Here is a 26,870-nt window from a genome sequence, read left to right on the forward strand (position 1 = left end):
ATTGCTAAAAATAATAGTAATAATAATTTTAATGTCATTTCTTCTCCTTGATCACCTAGATTCCTTTGACAGAAGTTGCATATGGTACAAAGAATTGAAGCACACAAGATGCATCTGAACAGTAAAACTCCTTGAGTTTCCGATGGACTACCCAAAGCCTGAGTTTAAGCAGCCAGATTGGCTGCAAAGAGCACTGGCAAAGAGGAGGTTTAAAACCAAGAGGTACAGAACTTTCCTTTGGCCTGGAATGGACCTCCACTTTGAAAGTATCTAATTGTGAACCTTACCTCTGTGCTCATTCTTATGGGCTAACTTTATGTACTCTGCCCTAACTTTATGTACTTTACCATTTTCTTGGCATTTATCTCTCTTGCCTGAAGTGTATGAGAATGTGACTGCTCTGCCCAACTTCCTTTTTTTCTTCTCTGGCTGAAGAGCAAATATTCAAGATTATTCTGCGACTGCCTCAACAATAACTAAGGAACTGCCTGCCAAGAAAATGAAATCACCTGTCACACCAATTTTCCTAGAAATAAGAAAATAATCCTCCCCCATGTTAACATTCTACATCACTACAGTGCCACAAACCTGTTCCCACAGTCTGTTCAAAGGATACATCTTTGGATGTGCATGTGTATAAGAGGCCATGACAATACATTTCGTTTTATTTCACTTAAACCAAGTAAACTTACATAGGAGCAGTTATAATGCAAGGTTAGAACAAATACTGGTTTAAAGATGCTTTAAGGATAAGAAAACATTGGAAGAAGTTTTCAAGAAATATTTTACCTGAGCAGACATGGCTACATTGTATGAAGCTCTCAGTAAGAGATTTTGGTACTAGTACACCAGCTCCTGAAATCTGCAATGAACAATCTGTCCCATGAAAGGATTTATACAGGAAGTAATGTTAGGGATACATAATGAAAAATTAATATAAAGCAAACAGCATAAACACATGAGGAGAGTATCAGAAAGCCAGAAAGGTAAGACACAAAATGAGATTTGGTAAACAATGACCATTAAAGGTAGACCGAAGCAGTTCTATAGCTATACTGAAAAAAATTAGAAGGTAAAAGGATGTTTCAACTCATTTGTGGAGTCACTGTTAGACTTTCTGTTCAAGTTTTTAATATCAAAATTAGTTAATCGCTTTTAAATAGAAGGTTAGAAATGTATAGGCTCCAAGAGGACCTACTTCAAACCAAAATTGATTGTGTTTTTATTTTGGTCAGGTTTTTTAAATGTAAATAGGAGGGTTCCTTTAGTACTTGTGAGGCTGTTTCATATCTTCAGGGAGAGGAGTGCAAGAAGAGAACAACAGTCTTATAGTCAGGCTCTGGGTCAAGTTTGAAAAGTGTCGCAGTACCTCCTGTTCTGTCTCTAGCAGCTGCCTGGTACCTCTCCCATTCACTGCTTAATAGGTAGATCACAAAATGCTAATAAATAGGTTCCATTTTGCTTAGCTAAACATAAAACATAAGCCAGAAAAGAGTTACCTATCAGATATTTGCTATTTGTCACCTTATGTATGTTTTGCTTGGATTTACTTCCTTTTGTCAGATTTGTATTTAATCTGTTTTGCTCTACTTACAGTTAAATCAGTCTTACAGAGAGGGACTATTAAATCTGATTTCCTTGATCACAGACCAGGACACCACTACCCTTGAACTTGCCACTTTTTATATATCTGTGCAAAAGAGATATCTAAGAAAGGATTTTTTTTCCTCGGCAAATTCTATTTACATAAAATCTTCATTTTGACTGTTCATTTATTTTTTCTGATAACTTAATTTAAAAGATGTATGGAGAAATAATACAATTATCCTTCTAAGAAGTCCCGACAGCATTTTATTTTTAAATAATGTTTCCAAGTTCTTCTATTTGTACCTGCAATTGAATGATTTCTAAAAATTCCTCTGTGTAACAGGTATAGATATTTTCTGTATTACAAAAAAAAAAAGACAAAAATTTAGACCAAAGTTTTCTGCCTCTGAATTCCCCTCTTTTCCCCAAATACTCACTAGCTTTCATCTTTTCTTTGCTATATCTTTCCCTATCCCATTAAGTCCCACTGCTTCTAATTCCCCTTTGTTTCTGCTTTTATGTCACTTATCAGTGGCTTATGTCAAGACTAAAGTGCTTTTAAGATGGAGCAGATTATAATGAGGTACAGACTATCTGATTTAAAATACTTTTTCTTCGTTGCCATTGTAAATGCCCACAGAAGTATACAGATGAGAAAAAGGAGACATAGATGTACATAGAAGATGCATATATTTGTAAGTTTTTCATATACCCAGACATGCACACGTTTTTCTTGGCATTTTGTATTCAAAAGTAATAAAGTTGGACAGAAAATATTTCACAGGTGACCTGCTGCCAAGAAGAATTTGAATTATTTTCGGTCATTTTGAGTTATAAGGTCTCAAGATAAAAGAAAAGAACATTAAGAATAAGCCATTAAGTCACTTAACCAAACAGTCCTAAAGGACTTTACTGCTAAAGTGAACCACATTTCACTGTCCCTCTACCTGCTGTAATGAATGATACATGAAGCACTTCAGATAGTACCATGGGGTTCAGAGTGATGAGCTGACAATGTGACTTTCCTTGGCTTCACTGGCAAGCCATCAAAAAGAAGTATTAAATCATTATGGGTTTCTTTCCCCACCAACATTTTCCAACTGCCAAGTACACACATACATATTTTTATTCGAATTACGTAAGGTTCTGTTCTCTCACCTTTCATAATAAAGTAAGTACAGCATCATGTTTGCTTTGTAACTAAGTTAAGATATACCAGCATGAAAGGCTATCCATTTATTTGCAAAAATATTTTAAAGATCCATATAGTGAAATCTTTATACAACGATTATGACCCAGTGAAGACTGTACGGAAAGTAAAAAGTAGGGACAAATAGGAAATAATCTAAGCTTATAGTCCCATACTGACCAATTTGGTTTTGTTGCATACACTCCAGCTCTACCTCTTAGATGATATCATGTAGTCATAAAGGAAAGGAAGAAAGGAATTTCATTCTATACTTTTTTTTTAGCCAAAGCTCTGATGCCTGTGCTCATTATTAGAAAGTTTGCACCGTCAGTCGTTGTGTTACTACGCACATCCTACACAACAGAGAACTCTTACTGTAAGAAAGCAGCCATGCCCATCCTTCTGCTCACATTTTGCCATCATCCTATCAACTCAGAAGAAATTCATGCCCTCAGGAAAAAAACATGCAAGAAGAAAGCAGATGTTAGTTTTGAGACTGTGACACTCAGTTAGATGCCAAATGGATTAGAATCCTAGTTAATGCTTCCTTACATTGTTTTAGATGATTCATGGATCAGAAAAATCCCCTCCACCTCTCCAGATGGTCTGGAGAGCAGAATAATCTACGGATGATAGAGGGTAAAATGAAATAAAATGGGCATTTCCTACAAATTATGGGTTTTTTTCCTATCTCCACAAATATGACTCATAGAAATGGTCACTTCTTCAGAGGTTCAGATATACAGAACCTTAACTAGTCTATCATTACCAAAACCCATGAAGGCTTTAGACTAAAATATTTCTACACAGCATGTGTTCCCACACCATTTTCCCTTGACTGTGGGCATAGGTTCAAATTTAGCAGTAATTTGCTTAAGGATCTCTGTGAATTTTAAAGAAAAGTCATCATTATGGGGTTAATTCAAAGGAGAGTTCAGTGAGCCCAGAGGGATGATGAATTTTTACAGCATAAAGTGATTGACTTGTAGTCCAGGTCCTCCTTTGGTGTATGTGCATGTGCAAGTGTAGCAGCTTTAGTTTTGTCTAGTCCCAGCTCAGGCTGCCACTGTTAGGTGCCAATAAGGGGTGGCCTGGACTCCCTGAAAAGAGGAGGGCAGGGCTGGTTTCAGACAGGCTGCTTCGTTGGTGATGCCTGAACCAATGTGCTGCTCACTCACCCAGAACAAGGGCACCAACCACAGACAAAGCCCTGGGTTATTACAAATAAATTTGAGAGGTGAAAGGCAAACCATGGCATATTACCTGCATATGTGTAATTGTATGGAATGGTCCAAGCGGAGGTGAGTAAGCAGATGTACTTGGTGAAATACAGAAATGTAGAAAAGAATTCAGATTGTAACAATTTTATAATATCAGCTTCTTTTCAGCTTCCAACTACGCTTCTATCAGGTTATGTGAAAATTCAAAAAGGGGACATCTATAAAATTAATAATTGGGAGAACAAAATGGAAATTCCCTAAAACACTGATAAGCTACCTGCCAAGGAACTGTCATTGGCTAGTAGGATGATCTGTTTGAGCAACAGAAGAATTTGAGTATGGAGTATGAAGGTTTCTATCCTTTCTGAAAGGAGAAGAAAACAGTTCATAGATTATGACCACACAGGTCATCAGAAGTCAGGTTATTCATAATTCTGACCTTAGATGAAGCAGAAGCAATTTCAAGACAGAAAGTCTGATGTGCTTATTCCTCTCTGACTTGAATAGATACAGCACAGCACACCAGGTTTCTTGATTCACACATTTTACTTCCAAGTACTTTTTTTTCCTATTCCAACAGCAACACAGTAAGCTGCAGAGTTCATAACAGCAACTTCAAATGTGGAAGTGAACAACTTCACCAAATAAAGTGAATAACAGTAGTAACCTCAAGAAACCCATTTTTTTTGTTTATTAAATAATAAACAGAAAAGTTACTAGAACTGTTGATAAAACCCTTTTAAAATACACATGAAAGGTTGAAAAAAATTCCTAATGGAATGGGGCTTATTTTCCCCCAAATGCTTCTGCTTTGCAACATATTTTCCAAGTATTCAGGTAGAACTTGAGAACTGAAAAACTAAATCACAAGCTGGAAAATGAGGGGGGTTACTTTTCATTAATTGAATAAATAAATAATTCCTGGTTTGGGTATTCCTCACTCCACCACAAACAACACACCCATCCCAATATTCGCAAAAAAGAAAAAACGTCAGAAAAAAATTACTATTATTCTGAAGTTTTCAGCACTTTTCAGTGAGTTAACAACCTTAGATAACAGCCTGCTTTAAGAGGGAATAGCAGATCATAGTCACAAATAACTACATAAACTATTGATGCATACAATCATACCAAAACAACTGAAATAAAAGCTTAAAACCAGTAAAAAATAGGGAATACAGAAAATGTTCTACATAAATTAATCAAAATTTATAGAACAGAGGACACTAGGAAAAATCCATATTGTAAAAGATGTAAGGCCAGTAAATGTTTGGGTGTGTTAGGAAAAGTTTTACTCTATTGTTATATTTCTAAGATTAGATTAAGTTAGAAATAGCTAGGTGGCAGATTACAAAAAGTTGTTCCAAATGAGGAAATCCTTCTCAAACAAGGATGTTTCTCATTAGGCAAGGCCTGACACCAAGCAAAACTGTTATCCAGAATTAGAAAGAAATACAAGACCATGCCTGGTTATGCAAATATTTGCAGAGGAGTATAAAAAACAGAGAGAACTTCTTACAAAGTGATTTGAACCACTCATCTGAGCGCATCTAAGCTTAATGAAATTTCAAACAATCAGGTGCAGGGTCACACAGTCAGGAACAGAACTAGCATACAGAACAAATTTGTAGCTTAGGAAATGCAATGAGTAAGGATCTAGAGGGCATAGCGGACAACCAAGTCTGCATAAGCTTCCAGCACTATGCTATCCAAGCAGGTGAATGTGTTCCCTTGCATAAAAAGGGGATTCCCTTCCCACTATTTTATTTCTGCATGCAGCATCATTGTGCTCAATGCTAAGTTATCATATCCACTGTAGCTAACAATATTTTAATGTGCTGAAAAATTGCTGAGTGTTGAGTCACAAAAGATAAAACCTTGTTCTGTGCATCTTAGCAAAAGAAAACAAAGGTTATAGGGTACAGTATATAAAATCCTTGATGGGGGTAAAATAACAGACACTAATTACTCTTTTAACAGAGAAGAAAACAGCCAGAATGAGCAGCAAGATGTTGTCATCAACAACATCTTTAAATATTGCCATATTTACTTTCTTGTAGTTTTCTGGAGGCTTATCTGTGTTTCAGGTTTGATCTGTCCATATAGGTGGTAGTGAAAGCTCTTTAGCCAATTGTTTTCAGTGTTATCCAGTCCCACAGGTCTAAAGGTCTTTACTGGGAGTATATACCTAACACCCTTTCCATTTACTGTTGAAATAAAAGATAATTCACCATTGTTTAATGTAAGTATCAGCTGTTTTCCAATTACACTGGACATAATTTATTAAATATTTTCTCTCTTTTGAATATTCCTGGGGTTTGTATTTCTTTAATGTAACTACTATCAAAGATTATTGTTAGGGATGGGATTTTTTTGTTTATTTGGACTTTTGTTGGGGGGTTTTGGTTTTTTTTAATAGATTTTAAAAATCCTTGCAATTGCCCTTAGCATTAATAAAGACAGATGTTTTACTGATACGTACAAGTTCCCCTAATATAGCCTTAGGGTCCCCAAATATGTCTGAATCTGATTTCTAATTTATGCTAATTGGCATAAACATTGGACATTTAATGATAAAACAATAAACACTTTATTCCTGTTCTTAAGAAATATGCTATTACCCAACACAGGAGATGCTGAATGCTAGCTACTTCATCAAAGCTGTGGAAAATGCGAGAAACCACTGGCATAAGGAGTGGCATTTAAGAGGGTAAGCAAAGCTTAGAAAGGTACAAGCCTCTTCATTCCAGAATCTGGTACAGCATCAAGAGCACCACAAAAGCAATACTGACAAAAATAAAATTAGAGTAACCTTTGGAAGCTGGGACTTCAGTTTGAATGGAAACAATCCTTTTATGCTTTCATCCCAAAAGGCAGTGCAGATTTCACATATGTTCTCTTAAATGAGAAAGTGAGAACAAATCTGAAGTCCTCTAATTGTCTGTGTCCCAAAGCACTGATTTTTAAAAAAATTTTAGTTTGTCTGGCTTTGTTAGACACTGAGCAGATGATGACAATTCCTCATCATCATTAGTGTCAGGATTTGAGGTTTGGTCTTTTTTCACATTGCTACAGAGCCAAATATTCTTTTGCAACAGCAGAGTTCAAGTCCTCATCACTCAGACTACTAGAGTATTTTTTTGTGGGAAAACAAAGTTCAAGTCCTTTCTGAGCCTTATTCAGAAAAAGGTCTGGAAGGCATTTTTAACAGCACCATTGTTCAATGGAACACTGTCTCTGGCCTGATACATATTCCATTTCACACACTGAGAATGGACCACTGCAATGATATAATTACCTTTGTAACAGAGTCCATAATGGTTTTCAGATTTCAGTCTTGTTTCAATTAATACACATTTTTGAAAGTACCAGCCTTAAAAATAGAGTCAGGAATGCTGCAGAATTTACTTCAATGCTTGGTAAATCCCTCACACTGTGAAGCCTCCTTTCCCCTGCTCTGAATCTGCTTGTCTATAGCTTCCAGCCCCTAGAGCTCATGATTTTTAGCCAGACTAAAGATCCCATTATCAAGGTTTTGTTCCCTGCATTTGTACTGGTAGACCCCGACCAAGTCATCCCTTAACCTCATTTATGAGGAAGTGCAAAGATGAAGCTTGTTAGATCTTTCACTACACAATACGTTTTCTACTCTTGTAATTAGTGCCATGGCTGTCTCTGAACTTTCTCTAATTTAGCCATATTAATTAAAGAACCACAGACCTCAAACTGGACACAGTATTCAAGTAACAAATACACTCATATCCAATTCAGAAAGATATGCCTGTGGAATACATCTCTACTTATTTCTCCAAAGTTCATAAAATTTATCTGAGACATGGAATTGGACTGGAAACTCATATCGATCTGATGATCAATAACCTCCCCCAGTCAAATGTAGGAGTCAGTATTTCCTGTTACCTGAAGTTATTAAAGCTGCTACTCACACAGAGTAAACTGCAACTCAGGATGTTATAGTTACCATTTCACAGAAATATTTTTTTTTACAATAAATATGGACGGCATTTTATTTTTCCTGTACAGTTCATTGCATTGAAACACATTTAGCTTTGTGCCAGCCTTGGCTAGGTAAGTGACAGTGAATAGAATCACTGCTGAATCCTCTACCTTACTTAACAATGCCTCAATCTTTCAGTCCTCAGCAAACCATCAGTAGCTATTACATAGGACACTGATAAGAAGTGCCACAGGACTGAGAAAGGATGCCATGAAGAGTCCAAGAAGAATGCATCTTTTCAGCAGTGAGTCTCATTTTACACTGGCATTTTCACACCTAAGAATTAGCTACCCTTTAATACATATAAAATATGTGAAGTGTTGCTGCTTAATTTCGCAAGACTTTCTGAATCAAAATATGGACTAGTAACTCTAATCTTCACAGAAATCAGAGAATATTACATTAACACTTTTAGCTTTATCGACCACTACTTCTAATTTCATCAAAAATACATCATGCTAGCTTGACATGGTCTGGCTTTCCTATAACTCATGTTGATTGGCACTAATTATACAACACTTCCTTAATTCATTATTAATTAGGTCCCTTATTATTTTGCCCAGAAGTGATGTCAAGCTGACAGACATGTAATTATCCAGGTCATGCCTTTTACCCTCTTTGAATGTTGGCACATTAGCCATTTTTGTGCTCTTTTTCCAATATTTCAAAGCTTACAAGAAAAATCAACATTAATGATCCAGGAAGCTCATTGGACAGCCATGTTGAAACTCATTATCTGGGCATGCCAATTTAAAAATGTTTAAATTTACCACTATTAAAGAGCAACCCCTTGAGTGCCTATTACTGGAAATTATTTCATCGACTTCCTATTATACAATTACATAATATAACAGATACATCTTTTAATTTTCCTATCTTTTTACATCACTTAACAATTTCACCACATCTCTCTCACATTAGACCAATACATCTGCTTGACTCTAAAGTAATTCAGTGCTTCATATTGGCCTTAGTTATGCTTACTATTGGTCTTATTTCCCTTCTGTTTTCATTTTCCTTCAATCGTTTACAATGTATGTATTACTTAATTTTATAGCTCTACTAGTTGACCACTGAACATGGGGATAAGTTTTTAACCCACGTGACTTCTTTTAGTCCTAGCTGTAAACCAACCAGCAAAATTTCCATAAAGCACATACACTTTTTTTAAACAAAGAAACAAACAAACAATCAAAGAAAAAAACCCTTTTCTTTTTTAACCTGAACAAATACCCCCAAAAGTATCAGCTCATCATTAATTTCTGGCTTTTACAAATATCAGTGATTTGGCCTTTCAAACAGTCAATCCACATTTTCCCTAATATTCAGGACTTTTTAAACCACTATCATAACCCTAAACAGACTAAGAGAGTCCAAGACTACTTGACCTGTCCTTCCTTCTGTAGAAACCTTTATCTTGTTTGTTGTTCTCTAACCTTTTTCCCATTCTAATATAACATTTTTTTAATAGGAGGATCAGAACTGTATGGAAAATACAAGGTGTGGGCAAAAAATTAGTCAGCAGCATAGATGTTTTCTGTCTCACACTATTCCTTTCACAAAAATTTGTAATATAGACTTGATTTTTGTGACTGCTACTGAGATTTAGGATGATTTTTTTTAATGGAAATATGATAATCCTAGAATCTCACTCCTGCCTGACCCAGCTCAGATAATAGTTGATAATAGCTCAGATTCATAATGTTATAGGTGAAACCAAGCTCACATGCAACACTTTACATCTACCTACACTTCACATTTCAGTTGCTCGTGGGGGTGGAGGATGTTGCCCAGTCAGTCTAAAGTGCTCCTTTGGTAATTCTTCAGAATAACTTTCTCTCTCCCAAACAAACTGATGTAGAAGATTAGCCATTTCACTTTCCAGACCTTTTTTTCAGGCCTTCTACGAGTAAGTTGAACAGCGTTTTACTGGCACAGCTTTATTATACACAAACAAATCACCATTATTTCTGGCTATGCTACCAGTAGGTGATGCTGTGATTCAGGAACCAGGCCTGCAGGGCTGCTTCTCAGCCATAGGACTTGGGTTTCCAAACTCCAAAGCCCTAGCCACAAATCATTGCATACCCAGCTGAACGTTAGTCCCATTCTTTCGTCCTACACTATACTTCTTTGATTTGGTTATAGGAAGGTCACTGAGGAGCATAAGCCAAAAAAAATAAACCCAAGCATGTGTTCTGGCTTGACATCCAGTGTTCATCACTGGAGACAAGAACTGTGGATTACATTGCAAGATGCATGTGTACAGATAATGTCAGCAACCCTTCTGCCAAGGGCTGCTAGCAGTAAAAAAATCCAGCTCAAATACTTTACTGTTCCTTCCCAAAAACCAAGCAACACATCCCCCTCAAGTATAAACACAGCCAACTTGAACTCCGATCCAGAAATCTAGGAAACTCAGTTGCCAAATCTGAAAATCTTAGGTTTTACCACATCCACTTCATAGGCACTGAATCCAATTACTTTAAATCTCCAGAAACATACCTGTGCAAAAGGAACAGGAATCAAAATAAAGTCAAGAAAGTTTATAAATCAATTAATAATTTAACAATATTAGGTAAGAAACCTCTCCTGCGTGTAGCCAGGCAATAGCCTCATTCCTGATCCTCATGGTTATGAGTCACTGGTACAATCACACACAGTCCCTGCACTCCCCTCTGCATGTCACTCAGCTTGTTTTTCAGAGTTGAAACAAACTGAACTGGGAGCAGGTCCCGTTCCACCTGTACCCTCAGAGAAGGACATGATCTGTTGGGAGTGGAATCCTTGCCACATGGAATGTGGAATATGTTTATGGAAGAAAACCTTTTTCCCTCTGACAATCTTTATTTCTATATCCAATCTCCTTTATATCCAGGCACTCAGGTAACAATTAGGTCAGGCAGATCCCATTCTTGAATAACAGTGCTGTACTTCCAGTATGCCTTCATTACACAAAAGGGATAATGGCATTCTGTTTTCTTAAAATTTAAAGTTGAAAGCAACTTTCTATTAATCAAGATGTCTATCCTTAGCACCTACCTGATATGCTTTCCCTATTTACTCATATGCTGACTAAGAAGTTATTTTTTGTACAGTCTCACTACTCATGCAAAGCGCTCAAAAAACCCCAACCCAACTCAACATCTCACAGTTGTTTACCAAAAGGCACTGAAAGAAAGTCCCCATCTTTACTATTTCAAGTCAGAGTTCAGGACATAAATTAATAGGTTAGGTTAAGATTTCAGACTGTTAACACCGAATCTGCAGTACACATCAGAATTCTCCAATACAGCATTGCCTTTTTCACTACAGATAATGAACAGATCCTTAGGGCTAATAATAGTTTCATAGCACCATTTGAGCACTTTTGTTACAGTTGCTGTTACCCCAATTTGTTTGTAAATCCATTTATAGTATCTAAAACACATTTGAGAATTCCTTTCAGCAGCTGATGCCCAAGGACCATGTTTTATATTTCATAAAAGGGAAAGCTTCCATAGAGCACAACACACTCCAAAAGATGTAATCTTTTAATGTAATCTCCTTAATCTTAAGGTTAAGATACTTCCCTAAGTCTAATTAGGTACTAAATCATAGCTCTGCTACCAGTTGCAGACTATTTAAAGAGGAGGGTAAAGATTCATCTTTTCTCTTTCCCTTAATCAATGATTCCTTCCTAGAAACAAAATCCAATTTACTCGAAATTTTCTTGAAACTGACTCTTTCCTTCCACATATCAAAGTTCAGTAAAAGAATGTATATGGTCAGAAAAATCTTTAATTAATGTATGTGTTCCTAATTATGTCTTTTGGGAGAAGAAAAAAACAACAAGCAAACAGAACCAACCCCAACAACAATAAACCCCTGAAACCAACCAAACACCAAACTCAAACCATTCTGTCCCAAGAAAATATACTACACCAGGCTTCTATGCTAATTTCCCCCTCTTCTTTATATCCCTAATAGAGAAAAAAAAATCCAGTCTTAGAAAGTTATTCTTACAAATTAAATCAGTGACTTCAATATTCACACAAAGTTAACACAGATGGAAATAACCTGCCATTAAAACCAATAAGTGATTAGTAGTTTCTGCACTATTTTACCATATAGTATAGCAACTCTAAAGTCTCAAATTTCCTTAGATCTTTCTCCTATGTTTTTAATTAGTACAAAACAAAAGGATTCCGTTTTAATAATTAACGACTAGTAAAAGCAGTCTAGATTTCTCAATCCATGCAACATTAAGAGAAAATTTAGCCAAATGCCTGCCTACGTAGATCACTTTAACTTATGCTCTAGACCAAGTAAGAGTTTCAGAAAGAAACAGGGTTTTGAGTTAGGTGCTCTTTTACTGAAGCTGGAGATAAGCATTATGCACTGTCCCAAAAAGACAGCTTTATTGTAGGATAGCCATTGCTATGTCAAAACCTAGTCCTTAATAAAGGAATGCGTGGGGAGGGCAGAGGGAATGGAGAAACATGGAAGAGGACATGAACGAAAACAGGAGGAAAGTTAAAAAAATGTGGAGGATAAAACACATCCAAAGCTGAACATTTAAAATACGTGGGAAAACACCTACAAATCTGCAATTAGTTTTATAAATTCCATGCTATTTAAATATATTTTCATTGCATGACTGGATTCACACTGCTTACACTGCCTTTTTGCTTGAATTCTAGAGCTCACTAAAATGACATCTCCACTAGAAAATGCCATTGATAGCATTTGTCCTGGCATACAGTTGCCAGTACATCAACAAAAATGTGTGCACAGCAGGCTGATGGGGAAGACTTCCTATGGAGGATGTTGTCTCAGCAGAATATGCATGGATAACTGCCGTGATGCATATTCTCACAGCATTTGTATCACACCAAGGGACACTAACAGACCCTTTAAATAAATGAGAGATGCTTTTAAGGCAATGTTTCCAGTGCTCCATCACATCCTTCCCATATTGCACAGATTACATTCCTGGTTCCTCTGTAGCAATTCCATGATCTGTTCTTTCACATGGCAGTATTTGCTTTCTCAGTTCAACTTTTGACACCTGAATACTGTGGGATGGTGATGGATAGCAATGTGAATCTGGAATAATCAATAATGACTGCCTAACTTCCATGTGTAGAAAATAAGTTCCTGTAATGTTAGTTAAATTCACCATATCTCAAACATACCTGAGCTCCATGAGCTGCTTTGTACATGAAAAAACTGATAATTACGTTCCATTTAAACCCCTCCACTGCAATTAGTCAGCAGAAAATACTTTGGGATCTGGAAAGCATGGACTGAAGGCATGGGCATGCAAGGTCTTCAAGGCATATCTTGTTGCTGTTAAAATTGGACAGTGCTTGACAAAAATAAAAGCATGTGAAAAGATGATCATCTGCATCACAGTGGCATTTACAGCAACAATACCTGTTATGTAGGTAATTCTACTTTTTTTGGTCTACTGTATTGCCTCCGATAATGAAAACTGAAACTGCCATTTTCCCCTAGTTACACAAGTCCTGATGGAGACCTGGAGAGGAAAACTCATGATAATTTGTGCCACAAATTTTATGACAAGGTGAATTCAGGGTCATTTTCCCCCAATCTATATATTCCATTGGCAAGATTGAATTTGTCAGATGTGCTTCTCAAGGATTCCTGGCTTTAAACTTAGATTACACAGTTGGAAACCACCATGGAAAGATTGCATTGCCTCTCAAAACAATGTATACCACTGACAGGGAACACACTATACAATGCCAACAACGTGGATATTACAGAACCAAACATTTCTATTGCTATTTACAGTATGCTGTATTTTGTCTGATACTTCCAAGACCATTAATTAAAAAGGGCAAGTATTACTGGTAGGTCAGAGAGTAAGAAGTTCAGAGATGCTACTTCCTGATTTGGAGAAGTCTGTTATAAGATCAACTTCCAGAGCACAATCAGACGCCATACGACTGAAAAGTTTTAGAAAAGGTGCCTTTGCATATTGTGCCATAGTCATAGTAATGATTTGTGCTGTTGTGAACAAACAGAACTTGCCTTGTGAATTCATTTTAGTTACTTTTTACTCAGATGACAGACTTAACAAGTAATGTGAGAAAGGATGGATGATCCTTATTTATTCTGGAAGTATAAACACATAGTGATTTTCATGAAGCTTAATGTATGCAGCAGTAAGGGGAAGAAAGTCTATCTGGTTTTACTAGGTAAAGGCAAGATAAAGTTTTTAAGACAGTCTACATATAAGTGTAGAATACTTCACATTTTCATAGTGACAGAGTGTGAACTATGGTTTGTACTCCAAGAGACTATAGTTTCAGCCTGGGATGAATTATCTATGAGGAACAAAACAGCGACTGATAGAATCTAAGTCTGAAAGTTTTATTTCACACTGGTTTCAAGTCTGAATTTGTGGCCTGAGAACTGTAATGCTGCTTTGCTACTTATCTGGTTTAGTCTATCTTACTTTGATACTGATGTGTTAGTCTGTCCTCATAGATCCATTTCCATGTGCAGCTGCTTGTGGTAACAACAATAAAGGTTTCTGCTTTTACCTACTCCTTTTTCCTGCAAATCAAGGTTGGTTTTTCCATAGGTATGTGGATGGTGTAGCTGAAAGTGCCAGACTTCATATAAACAGCTATTCCCAAGTAGGTACATGAACTTAGCCCACAGAAAATTATAAGAAGCAAAATCTAAAGTCTTCCTATGAAGATCACTGGACCTTCTTTGTATCACTGGTGTCAACAGCTTCACATACCACAAGTACTTTAGGGAGAACATCCAAGAACAGCATTCCATAGTTCAGACCAGTGGGATGGGATTTGTCTGGGTCCTCAGCAGATGCCATGCCAATTTAAACATTGTTAATTTATTATGAGCAGCAATGATCCAAGTAGATATATTATTCATAAGAACATCAAAGATCCAAGGAAGAGGACCACATAAAATTACTTGTTTCAGGTCTCTTTGCAGAGATGACTGCACCATGAGAGAACTCTGCAAGCCAAGATGTTCTATAAACTGGTAGAGAGCCAGACTAAAATACAACCAGATTTATGCTTAAAAACAGACAAGGCTACTCCAAGTAATTATTTTATATTTAGAGCATGAGATGGACATATCAGAAGACCATTCATAACATCATATTTATGCTCAGTTGACAGATAATTTGCATAAGGTCAGATAGGCTGAATGCAAGTTACTGGGTTTCATAGAACGATCCTTTGCCATCTTTGTACATGCTCAGGTGCTACTCAAAATATAACAGACATTAACTTAGCCACTGCACTAACATCACAAAATTATAACCATCATAACAGACCCAGGTCTTATAGAAAGGTCAGTGCTCAGTAATCTACACTGCATAGCAAGGCATTACAATGCATAACTCTATTACTTCCTAAATCTAGGTCATTACAAAGTACGAATTGAAGGCCAGAGAGATGATCACTGAAATCAGCAGCAATGGAAAGGTGAAAAACAGAAGAAAGGAGGAAGAAGGGGAAGAGACAGAAAGGGAGGTTAAGCTCTTGTAGGTGGAGTGAATGAAAAAAGAGGAAGGGTGTCCGTGCAATTACTCACATGCAATATAGCCTCCAAACACATGACTTCTACAGACAGAATAGTTCAGACCTTGCTTTAAGCTTTAAGTCTGAATTGGTTCAACTTCATCTATAAATTGACATAAGCAAGTTAAACAACTTTAGGCCCACATGCCTCAACTTGATACTACCACACGAATTTAACTACAGTGATATGAACAGCATGTTTAGAATCCTGGCCTGTTAAACTTTAGCCAAGCCACAATTACTATGTGGGACCATGTTCCATCATCAGCATTTAAAAGACAAGTAATTTACTCACAACAGATTAAAGTGGTCTCTGGAGCAAAGACCAAACAAAACTTGGACTCTTCAGGTAGAGGCCTTGTTTGAAAGTCATGTTTACATGATGGAATACTATCCAAGTGAAATTAAGCAAGTAGGTAAATGATATCCCACAACCAGCCTTACACAGCCTGGGTGGTGTTACCCATAGGTGGATGCTCTCAGTGTCAGTTTATCTGTATTAAAGGAGCATAAATTGCTACCTGTAATGGACCAATGCCTACTTTGAGTTTGACAAGACCCAGTTCCTAAAGAGGTTGCAAGGGTGTAAATCCCAAGCAGAATCAGATACACCTTCATCCTCTCAGCTAAAGGGCAAATGCTTATGTCCTCACCTTCACATGCGCCAGCTTTGCTAATTCTCCAGCTCACACTGATTACCATTCTAGGCACTGGTGGTTTCTTTTAAACAAGTAGCAAGTGCAACTATTTAATTCAGGGATGACAATCTTGCTTCCAGGAGTGCGTGTTGTAATGCTGAAGATAGGATCTTTGCACTTCCATTTGTGAATCTAGCTATAGCTACTAGGCCACAAACAAATTAAAAGAGTGTCACTGTACTGGGTTTGCATGGCCAGGTTTTGGTAGAGAGGATGGGGCTACAGGGGTGGCTTCTGTGAGAAGCTGCTAGAAGCTTCCTCCATGTCTGATAGAGCCGATGCCAGCCAGCTCCAAGATGGATATGCTGCTAGCCAAGGCTGAACGAATCAGAAATGGTGGTAGTGCCTCTGTGATAACATATTTAAGAAGGGAAAAAAAAAGTTATTGTGCAGATGTAACTGTGGCCAAACAGCAGATTGAGAGGAACAGCTCTGCAGACATCAAGATCAGTGGAGGAGGAAGGGGAGAAGGTGCTCCAGGTGCCACAGCTGAGATTCCCCTGCAGCTTGTGGTGCAGACCATGGTGAGGCAGCCGTACCCATGGAGGTGTACAGGGGTGCAGAGATCCACTTGCAGCCTGTGGAGGAGACCCACGCCAGAGCAGGTGGATGCCTGAGAGAGGGCTGTGAACCCATGGGAAACCCATGCTGGAGCAAGGTCCTGGCAGAGACCTCCAGACCCATGGAGAGAGGAGCCCACACTGGAGCAGGTTTACTGGTGGGACTTGTGACCCTCTGGGGGACCCACATTGGAGCAGCCTGTGCCTGAAGGACTGCACCCCATGGTAGTGACCCACATTGAAGCTGTTTATGGAGAACTGTTGCCTGTAGGATAGACTCACACTGGAGAAGTTCATGGAGGACTGTCTCCCATGGGAGGCACCCCACGCTGAAGCAGGGGACTCTTCTCCCTGAGCAGTGCCAGGAATAACCTTTGATGAACTGACCACAGCCCAATTCCCCATCTCCCTGTGCCACAATGGAGGAGGACATAGAGCTTGGGAAGGAGGGAGGGGTGGGGGAAAAGGTGTTTTCAAGATTTATTTTACTTCTCATTATTCTGCTCTGATTTTGTTAGCAATAAATTCAATTAATATCCCCAATCGAGTCTGTTTTGCCCTTGATGGTATTTGGTGAGTGATCTCTCCCAAACCTTATCTTGAACCATGAACTCTTGGTTATATTTTCTCTCCCCTGTCCACTTGTGGAGGGGAGTGATAGAGAAGCTTTGGTGGGTGCCTGGCATCCAGCCAAGGTCAACCCACTACAGTTCACACAATGCCAAAAGACAAACACCTATGATAATTAATCACCTAGTAAACGGTTACATCCAATTCACTATTGCAAAGAATACATATCTACCCAGTACAAACCAAACCTATGCTGCAGCTAAACACCACTTCCAAGCCTGCAAGAAGTCTGCCAAACACAAAGACCAAATTAAGTACAAAGCAGATACTGTAATACCATTCAGTTCTGGAATACTTGACAAGCCTGGGTTTTAAAAAGGTACAGACTGGACTTTCCATAGCTAAGATAAACACAAATGCTAATCTTGGCTTTCTAAATATATTGTTTATTTATAGTTGAACATTAACATCTGAACAGAAATCGGCAATCATGCAGGGATAATCTTTCAGTGATGTTTCTGTTTAAACTGAAGTCCACAGTAGCCACATGTTCCGGTCTTTGTATCTTTGTCCTGCAAAAATATAAAAATAAAACAGCTGCTATTTTCACTTTATAAAACTTTTAGAAATTACAATTTTTCTTTTATTTATTTGTGCTATCTTAAAACTGATCAGTATAGCTGAAGTACTGAGTTTAATCTTATTTGAAACACTGGAAGAAAAAATGATGGTATGAGGTTCATGCTTTATTTCTATATCCTATGCAGCTCCCCTTCTGCCACACTTTCAACTACCAGGCCTAATTTTGACAATATAATTTCGAAGTCAAGCCAAGTGATACCTCTTCAGCAATAAAGGATTCTCTTTCCAAACTGGACACCTTAAGCTAGTTCAGTTATATCTGTTTCAATGTTTTGAAAAGATAACTTTATAATTATTTTAATACAGAATAGGATTTGGCATTTCCAAGACAGGAATTTTGGTCAGTAATAGAGTTATTGTTCGCTACAGGAAGGAGGAAATTTCAGTAGGAATCCATGAGAAATGCTGAAAGAAAATATTTTAGAGAAAAGGAGTAGTTACTGCTGTATAAAATTTTATTATTTTCTACAAAAGATACAATACAAGACAGTTAAATACTCAGGAATCTTCTGTTATTTAGCAACATAACTACTTGCAGTCAATTACAAGATTCATTATTATTACTTATTAGAAGATTCAAAGCCAATAATCCAAACTACCCTCCATGCTCAAAAGCCTAGATTTCAGTAGGAAATTCCCCTAGGAGTAGGGGAAACAAGCTGATCTAATACCATTCTCTCTGTTTGCAGACTTTAGCTTTCAAGATCTAAATCAGACATTTTGTAATTTGATTATTAACACAAAAAAGACCTCAAAATTCACAACAAACTAAAGCATTCTTCAAGAAGTGTGGTACAGGTCAAACAAATCAACATAAATGCAACTCAACATTAGTGTAATACACAAGTTAAGGCAGGAGAACATTTCACAAGTTAAGGCTGAATCTTCCTAAGTGTTATGAATCAGAACCTCCCAGCATTTGACTTTGAATAATGTCAAATGAATGATTACAAAGTTCTTTTTTCAAAATAGAATTGCTTGTGGTTATAGTTACGAGTCACAACAACACTAAAGGACACCAGCTCTCCCCTATCACTCTTTTGGGCAATAAGCAAATGTCAAAGCAAGCAGAGATTTTAAGACATCTGCAATCAGGGTCTGCCTGAGAACAGTACTTAAGAAACAGGTCATCATTGCTGATTCCACTAAGGTCATATAACAGTAGCCTCAATATTTTTACTCTCTAGAACAAGAATACACTGGAAATAATCACTACAGTCAATAGGAGGATAATACAACAATTATTTTTCATTGACTCTCTGTCTATGATTGAAACATTCAACCTTCAAAACTACCAAGATTCCCAAAGGCTGAAAGAGGAGTTTATTTGGTTGGTTTTCTCTTTTTTTCCCCTTAAACTCTCAAAATTCAAAATAAACTGCATATTCCTAAGAATACTGCAAATGCATTGTCAGTCTACATGGTGGCATTTAAATAATTAGAATCTCAAAACACAGCAAGAATATTTTTCTTTGGTCTCAAGGCACTGCTTGTTCTTACTACTTCACCTAATTTCTTTTTTTAAAAAATATTGTCCTATTAACCAAAATTTCAAAAAGAAATTTCTGTGACTTCAAATAAGAGCCTTCTAATTCTTCCTATTTTATATTAGGCAACAAATAAAATGAGCACTTCAAGTGGTTACTCCTTTTACTTGGTTAAACTTTTACTTGGTTAAACTAACATGACAAAAAGTAGATAATCTTACAAACAATTTACAAGCAAAATATGCTATAGGTAGAATAACGATATTACCAAGTTGATGTATACTTTAGGATGTCCCAAAGCTCCACCACCACCATCACATGATATCACTCTGCTTTCAACTTCACTCACAGGCTGCTCTGCTATCAAATCAATTGCAAAGTTCTTGTTCACCTGTAAGAAAAAGAGGGAAACTTTCAGATAGCTTCCCCACTCAAACAGAAAGCAATTGCTATTTGCTGCCTCCCAAGCAGTTCCACTACAGCCACTGTGAGAAGTTACTGCACGGGCTTTCTCCCATCTTCTCCACCAACTCTGTGCCATAAGCCAGATCAATGAACTACATGCTAAACTCTAAAATAGTAATCCCCTTCCCCTGATAAGACAGGCCGCATCAGTGCTTGGGTTTACGTGACCCAAGCAGATTCAGCAGAGAGGTGAGCAGGAACAAGCAGACAAGAACAGAAGATATTTAACAAACACTGCCTCTGTATTCTGCTTTAGTGACTACATGATAAAACTGCAAAAGAACCACTGCTGATAAACTCAAAAATAATAGTGAGACAAATAAGGTCAGGCATGAGATAAAACAATTGCCAGTAATTTAGAGTCTCTAACCGCACACTTTATTTTATCACACACAGGAATCTCACAAAAACCTGAATGGGGTGCATTAAAACAAGTCAGAAAGACAAATTGTTCATCATTAGAAAAAAGAAAAGCCTCTAAATGTCACTACGCCACTCTGTAAATTCATCATATTCACTTCCTGAATATGCACACCACTGACAAGTAGGGCTTTTTCCTAGAGGACACCAGCATGGCCTGGCGAACATATCCATCTCTGGACAGGCTGGCAACTTTTGCCTCAGCAGGAACTACAGCACTCCAATAGACTCCAAGTAAGCACTGAGCAGAAAACTACTACCACAGCTCAGGTAAAAATACTCCAGGAGGGGACAGCCTTTTCAAAGGCGACGTTATACACACATGAATATCAAATAATATGTACACCCAAAGAAGGCACTATCCATTGGTCTGTGTATAAGGCTCATAAACATGCTGGTATTTGAATGAGGATGAAATTCTTGGGACACAGGTAGCTACACATCCATTATATGAATCCTTAAGAACTACAATGGTATTCTTATATAGTATCTTTTACCAAGTCTCCAATTAAGTCTCCCCAAAACCTGCATTTTTGGTACACACGTGGAAAAGTCACTTTTGCCAACAACAAATTTATCTTTACCAAAAGAAGATCATAGTTGAAAAAAGTTAACAAAAAATTAAGTTTTGGTATTGAAGCAATTCACAACATCAAGAACCTCGCTGCCTGGGGCCTGTGTCAACAAGTCATATGTAATTTTTGCCAAACTGCAAGGGCTTTTACTGCTGCTTTTAATAACGCTCAAAAATGTGCATCTTTGATTTCATGCTAAAGAAGGAGGGAGATAGCACCACGATATCCCTTTGCTTCAAGCTCAGAAGCAAGAACTCCACTCCTGCCAACATTTTTTAACCACAAAGGTATTTGTGAGGAGAGGGGAAAGCAAGAACTAAACCACTCTATAGCTGATTTGTTTGTGGTTCAGCCTACTAAACAAAAGACAGTCCAGGAATTCACAGGGAAAACACACACAAGAAAAAAGTGGTTTCAGTTACATCAAGTCCCTTCAACTAAAGCACAGCAGTACTTAGCAGGAAGGAGATGTTTGCCTCAGCACATCCAGATGTGCCTTGCCCAATGCATAATTCAGTGGGCAGTTTTCTTCCTGGCCACAGTGCCAGTTTGACAATTCCATTGCTGCTTCTTTCCACCTACTTGCCTGTGCCAGAACACGATCTAGGAGACCAAAGAGATAAAACCAAACTTAGATTTGACCCAAATCCAAAGATCTAGAGGGAAAGCAGGAGAGTATTTAAAACAGACCAATACTGAGGTCAGTTCTCCTCACATCTTCAGCTGCTGCACTAGCCCAACAGAAAGGGTAAGCCGAAGTGAGGATGGCAGTGTTGAATTGGGTCCTGTGCTACCGCAGGGGTTATAGAAGGACAGGATGACCTAGTTGGACTCCAGCAGGTGCAGTTTAGCAGTTTCCATGCTCGGTTTTGTCAAAGCTACTTGCTTTAGGTCCTTGCCAGAAAGCACTAATCCCCCAGTTCTGCACATCCAGCACAGAGAGCAATGATGTCAGCTAAAACATGTGGGTTTCCTAAACAATTAGGCTGGCAGAACTGAGGGGACAATAACCACATATGGTAGGCCGTGCCCCTGGGCCTGGCCACCTGAAGCACCACAGCACAGGCACAGACCCCCTCACTGGGGGTGCCCAGTGGCCACGTCCCCAGATGAGAAAGCTGCCGTGGCTGGACTGGGCCGATCACAAGCCAGACACAACCACCTGGTTCGTACTGAAGGCAAACAGAAGAAGTGACGAGAAGGAACAGTCACCAGCATCACAGGTGAGCTTTTGCTTCAGAAACAAGACAATGCTCAGACTACAGACACGGATGTCAAACCCTAATACCAGCAGCTGAAACACACTGGGACAATGACAAAGCCCCTACAGAGAGATCCCATTAATAAGCAAAGATAAGGATTGTTTTAAGTATTTAAGGTGTCAATTTTGTCCCAATTTCACAATTAAAACTTAGCACTAAACCTTGCTCAGCAGACTTAAAGCTTGACTTTTGCTGGAGAAGCAAGAACTGGATTGAACTGAAAACCCTAGGTGTTCCACACCACAGTCTGAAATCACCTGATGGCCAGACACATTAGAGGGACCCTGCCCTGTGGAGAATTAGGCTTAAGGAGCATTTCCTACAAACTTACAGAAGTAGCACAGAAACAGGCAGTACACTTGGAAGAGACCTCCTTTGCCAACTACCCTTCCAGAAGTAAGCTAATTCAGCATTTTAAGTGACATTTTCATTTAATTATTTCACATGTAGAATCCCCATTTTTGTCACACAGCATGAGTTAAATTGTATCCATGACATAATGAGGTGAACAGAATATGAAAACTTGGAAATCAGTATAATTAGTTCAGGTTGATTTAAGAAGAAAATAATTACATGCAACTACATTAAAAATCTACCACACCTCATATTTAATGCCTCCACTATACATAAACATTTACAGCATTAACACTAAAGCACTAATCAGAGGCTCAGAAATTGAGAAATACAATTTAGATGAAACAATCTCTATTTCTCTCCCAAAGGCCAGCAGATCCCTGATGAAGCTGTACTGCTTGATCATTTGAGAAAACTCAGAGCTAAAGGACTTATCAATAACACTAAAAACATACGAAAAGTTTTTTTAAACAAAAACGGTTCCAAGTTTAAGATGCTCAAATGCCTACAAGCACTTAACAGGTGTAGAGCAAGTCTTGAGTTTTCCAAGTTTGTCAAAAGTAGGAAGGTAGACAGAAGACATTATAAGCTGTCTTAAAAAGAATTTTCATTGTAGTGAAAAAAACCCCAAACACTGAAACTCAAAATCCAAACCAGTTTGTTTCATTTTGGCTGGGTTTTTTGGGTTTGGTTGGTTTCTTAGTTCTTGGTTATTTTGGCAATTTTTTGGTTTTTGGTTTGTTTCAATGACAATCAGGTTGAGGATATCACTATCAGGTACAAAGAAAAAACCCCACAAACTACCCCGTCCTCCATAAGAAAAAGAAGAATGAGTTACCTCCTTTTGTCGTCCAACAAATCTAACTCTTCTATAATCCTTCTCATCGTAAACCTAGAACATAAAATAAACTTGATCTTATTTAAATAGCAACAACTATAAACAAAGAACACAAAGGTTTACAGAATAAACAGTTTGAACTGCTTCCTTGGTTTCAAGTATTATCATCATCTTATAAAGGAAAAGTGGTTTCCATTTCTCACACACAAGAAAATAAATTCCACGTTATAAAGCAGAAAAGAAAAGGAAACTGCTGGTATGGGGGTGTGGCATGAAAGCCAGTAAACAGAAGCTTTAGTTCTGATCATAAAGGTGAACACAGATTTATTACTCAGAATGCCTTTCCTTGATCTCTCACTGTCATCTAGAAAGCGAACCAAACTAGGAAATTCAAGTTTTGTATTTATTTATGTTCCGTTAGCTAACCACAGTGAGAGCCTTCGCACGTTATATCCACCAGTCGTGCCCCTCTCGCATTTCCACAGGGCAACACAAGAGCCTCCCTCTATCGCACGCTCAGTTTCTCCATTAGAGAAGAGATAAAATGGAGCTACAAAGCACTGACACAAGGGTACCTCCCACCTGTCAGCTCCTCGGCTGGGTCAAATGCTGGGTTCAGACCGGAACGCCCGGTAATTGCCAATGACCCTGTACTAATTAACAGGGTTGGGTTTTTTTTATTTCTGAGACCTGCGTACGTATCATCCAAGAACACTAATTTCCACAGCGCCTACTAAACGGAGAATCACACAGAATCAATCACAGGTCGGAAAGGACTTCTGAGACCATCGAGTCCAACCACTGACCCAACACCAGCACGTCAACCAGACCGTGGCACCAAGTCCAGTCTTTCCTTAAACACCTCCAGGGACAGTGACTCCACCACCTCCCTGGGCAGCTCATTCCAATGTCTAATCACCCTTTCCCTGAGGAATTCCTCCTAATGTCCAACCTAAGCCTCCCCTTTACATCACAGCACGCCAGCGCGCTGCTCGCAGCCCCGGCGCTATTTCCCCGCGGCGCGCCCGCCGCCCTTCCCGGGCAGGGGAGGGGCAGCAGCACCGGGCCCGGCGCGCTTACCTGCCCCGTGTGCGTCACCAGCTCGCCGGTCTCAGAGACCCGCACACCGTAGGGCCGAACGGCAGCGGCGGCGGTGGCCGCCCCGGGCCGGGACAGCAGCGGGCGGCCCCGCGAAACCAGCCAGCGGAAGGTCGGGGCGGGCGCCGCCATCTTCGCGCCGGCCACGTGAGTCCCGGGTGGGCGGGCGGGGCGCGGCCCTGGCCCCGCCCCTCCCGGACCCCGCGCGCGCTTCCGGCTGCGGGGCGGACTCGTGGTGGTGGTGAGTGCGGGGAGAGCAGCGGGGTGGGGTGGGTGTCCGCCTGCACCGCGGAGGGGAGAGGGTAATGGGGCGGGTGTCCTCACCGTCGCGCTGTCCCCGCAGGGCACGGAACATGCTGTCCCTCCTGGCCCGGGCCGCCTCCGCGGGCCCGCTGCGCTCGCTGTGCCGCTCGCCCTTCTGCTCGCTGGCCCCGTGGGGGCGGGCGGCGGGCAGCGGGGCCCAAACGTCGTGCTGGGCCCCCCGTGGGCTGCTGGCCGTGCCCCCGCCGCCCGGGCCGCCGCTGCCGGCGCTGGTGGCGGGGCTGAAGACGAAGACGGTGCTGAAGAGGCGCTGCAAGGATTGCTACATCGTGCGGCGGCGCGGGCGGCTCTACGTGTACTGCAAGACCAACCCCCGGCACAAGCAGCGCAAGGGGTAGAACCGGGCCCGGAACCGTCCCGGCGAGCACGGAACCAGCGCGGCGTTCGCCGGCCAGGCCTGGAGCCCCCCCGCTGTCCCTGCCCCCGGACCGCGGGCTGCCACCCGGCTGCCCCCTGGCTTCAGAGAGCCGACTGCCGGAGACACGGACCGCAAAACGGTGCGGGGGACAATGTTTCATCCTAACCCGGATGTAGAGTGAGTTAGGTCCTGGACGGTCCTTGCTGTAACTTCAGACCGTGGATACTGGGAACTGAAATGGAAAGCCACAACTCTCGTCATCTTAGTCGTGAAGCCTTACTTAAAATCGCCTTGCTGTTAAATTAGTAAGGATGAAGCTGAATCATTGGAATCTGAGATGCATTTCTGTTTAATTAAAGCAAAATAAAAATAAACTCAATTCTTACAATATACAGTTTTCTTTTCTTTAAAAAAAAAACTGAAATGTTGAAAACTGTGATAACAGAACCAATAATTTCAAACTCAGATGGGCTCTTAAGTAGCAGATGATATGAAATATGTCCCATTGGAAGATAATGTTCTAGCTTTTGCCTTGGTTCATAGGTGAGGTAGAAATTTCTTTTAACTGTTGAGTTACAGCAGACATAATCCTGTGTAGCTTAAGTAATGCCAATGTAAGTAACCCTTGCTGCTTATCACTGGATTTTGAAGGTAGATGGTGGTATTTTAGTCAGTATACAGTAATAAACACTTTTTAAAGTTTTATTGTCTTAAGTAATTTAATGATATATTGACCATTCACAGTGTATTCAGAAGTGTTTACAGCCTCCCTCAAACAAGTCCTCTGACGGTTTCTGCTGTACCTGCTATTCTACAGTTTCCCAAACCATAACACAAATAAAAAGGCAATACCTAGGAATCATTGCCTTTTGGGTGGGTATTGTAAACCATTCGGTGCAGGTCTCTACAGCAAAGAAGGTAAAAATAGCAATTTCAGATTCCACTTAATTTGCTTTAAGCTTCTGCAAAGCTTTAGGCTTTAGAAGTATTCTTTTTTTCATGTGTAACTTGAAGCAACTCTCTCCTAATAGAGGTTGGAGAGAATAACTAAGAGCAATAATGCCTCAGAGGTCACATAAGCAAGCATAATGTTGAATGCAAACTGATGGATTGGTACCCATGAATTAATTAGCCAGAATTGCTGCAATCCCCGAAGGTATTCCTTGTGCTTCAGAATATGGCTATGCTTGAGGCAGGAGTGTTTGATCTTCCTGTGAACTGCAAGTTGTTAGCAAAAGGTACCAAAGTAAACTTTTGGACAACTATCAAGTCACTGCTACAGGTTTGCCAGAGTATTGTGAGAAAGTGTCCCAGATTTAGAAGAGGTGAAATGAGTTGAACACTGTTTTTGAAGTTGCTGTAACGTTGGACAGTATGATGACTTGAAGACCTTTTCTGCCCAGTTATAATTCCATAACTTTACAATTGCAGTAACTTTTATAATTACATCTTTTTTTACTAGGTGCTTCATAGACAAGGAGAAGCTAAGCCTGGAAAGCTGTGGCTAAGCATCCCAGAGGCAATAGTTATTGACTGGTTTTCCATATGTTGAGTGGCTTGTCTTTTCACTTATCTATCTGATCACCAGAAATGTGGGTTTGGTGAAAGAGGAGCATGTTAATTAACATACACATCCATCT

At 39.4% G+C, this 26,870-nt stretch overlaps 2 protein-coding genes and 1 long non-coding RNA gene across 3 annotated transcripts; 1 reads left to right on the forward strand and 2 right to left on the reverse strand.

The window, feature by feature from the left end:
* Positions 1–1,044: 1,044 nt before the first annotated feature.
* On the reverse strand, positions 1,045–16,690 carry LOC113965746. The gene is made up of 3 exons (XR_003533626.1): positions 15,403–16,690; positions 10,134–10,139; positions 1,045–1,055 (listed from the first exon to the last, which is right to left on the reverse strand). It is a non-coding gene; the product is annotated as an uncharacterized LOC113965746 (long non-coding RNA).
* A 1,145-nt stretch (positions 16,691–17,835) lies between these two features.
* Positions 17,836–24,704, reverse strand: NDUFS6 (NADH:ubiquinone oxidoreductase subunit S6). Its single transcript, XM_027679601.1, has 4 exons — positions 24,534–24,704; positions 23,454–23,507; positions 19,808–19,930; positions 17,836–17,982 (listed from the first exon to the last, which is right to left on the reverse strand). Exons 1-4 carry the CDS (start codon positions 24,681–24,683, stop codon positions 17,917–17,919), a joined length of 393 nt encoding a protein of 130 aa, XP_027535402.1. The 5' UTR covers positions 24,684–24,704; the 3' UTR covers positions 17,836–17,916.
* A 126-nt stretch (positions 24,705–24,830) lies between these two features.
* On the forward strand, positions 24,831–25,617 carry MRPL36 (mitochondrial ribosomal protein L36). Its single transcript, XM_027679612.1, has one exon. It carries the CDS (start codon positions 24,857–24,859, stop codon positions 25,208–25,210), a length of 354 nt encoding a protein of 117 aa, XP_027535413.1. The 5' UTR covers positions 24,831–24,856; the 3' UTR covers positions 25,211–25,617.
* The last annotated feature ends 1,253 nt before the right edge of the window (positions 25,618–26,870 follow it).

This window comes from Neopelma chrysocephalum, unplaced genomic scaffold (genome assembly GCF_003984885.1).
Source record: "Neopelma chrysocephalum unplaced genomic scaffold, ASM398488v2 Primary Assembly neopelma1_22b, whole genome shotgun sequence".
Lineage (NCBI taxonomy): Eukaryota > Metazoa > Chordata > Aves > Passeriformes > Pipridae > Neopelma > Neopelma chrysocephalum.

Coding starts and splice junctions, on each gene's coding strand:
- NDUFS6 (XM_027679601.1), bottom strand. CDS start 24,683: ATGGCGGCGCCCGCCCCGACCTTCCGCTGGCTGGTTTCGCGGGGCCGC. Junction 19,931..23,453: donor TTGTTGGACGACAAAAGGAG/GTAACTCATTCT, acceptor TTTTTCTTACAG/GTGAACAAGAACTTTGCAAT. Junction 17,983..19,807: donor CTAAAGTATACATCAACTTG/GTAATATCGTTA, acceptor ATATTTTTGCAG/GACAAAGATACAAAGACCGG.
- MRPL36 (XM_027679612.1), top strand. CDS start 24,857: ATGGGGCGGGTGTCCTCACCGTCGCGCTGTCCCCGCAGGGCACGGAAC.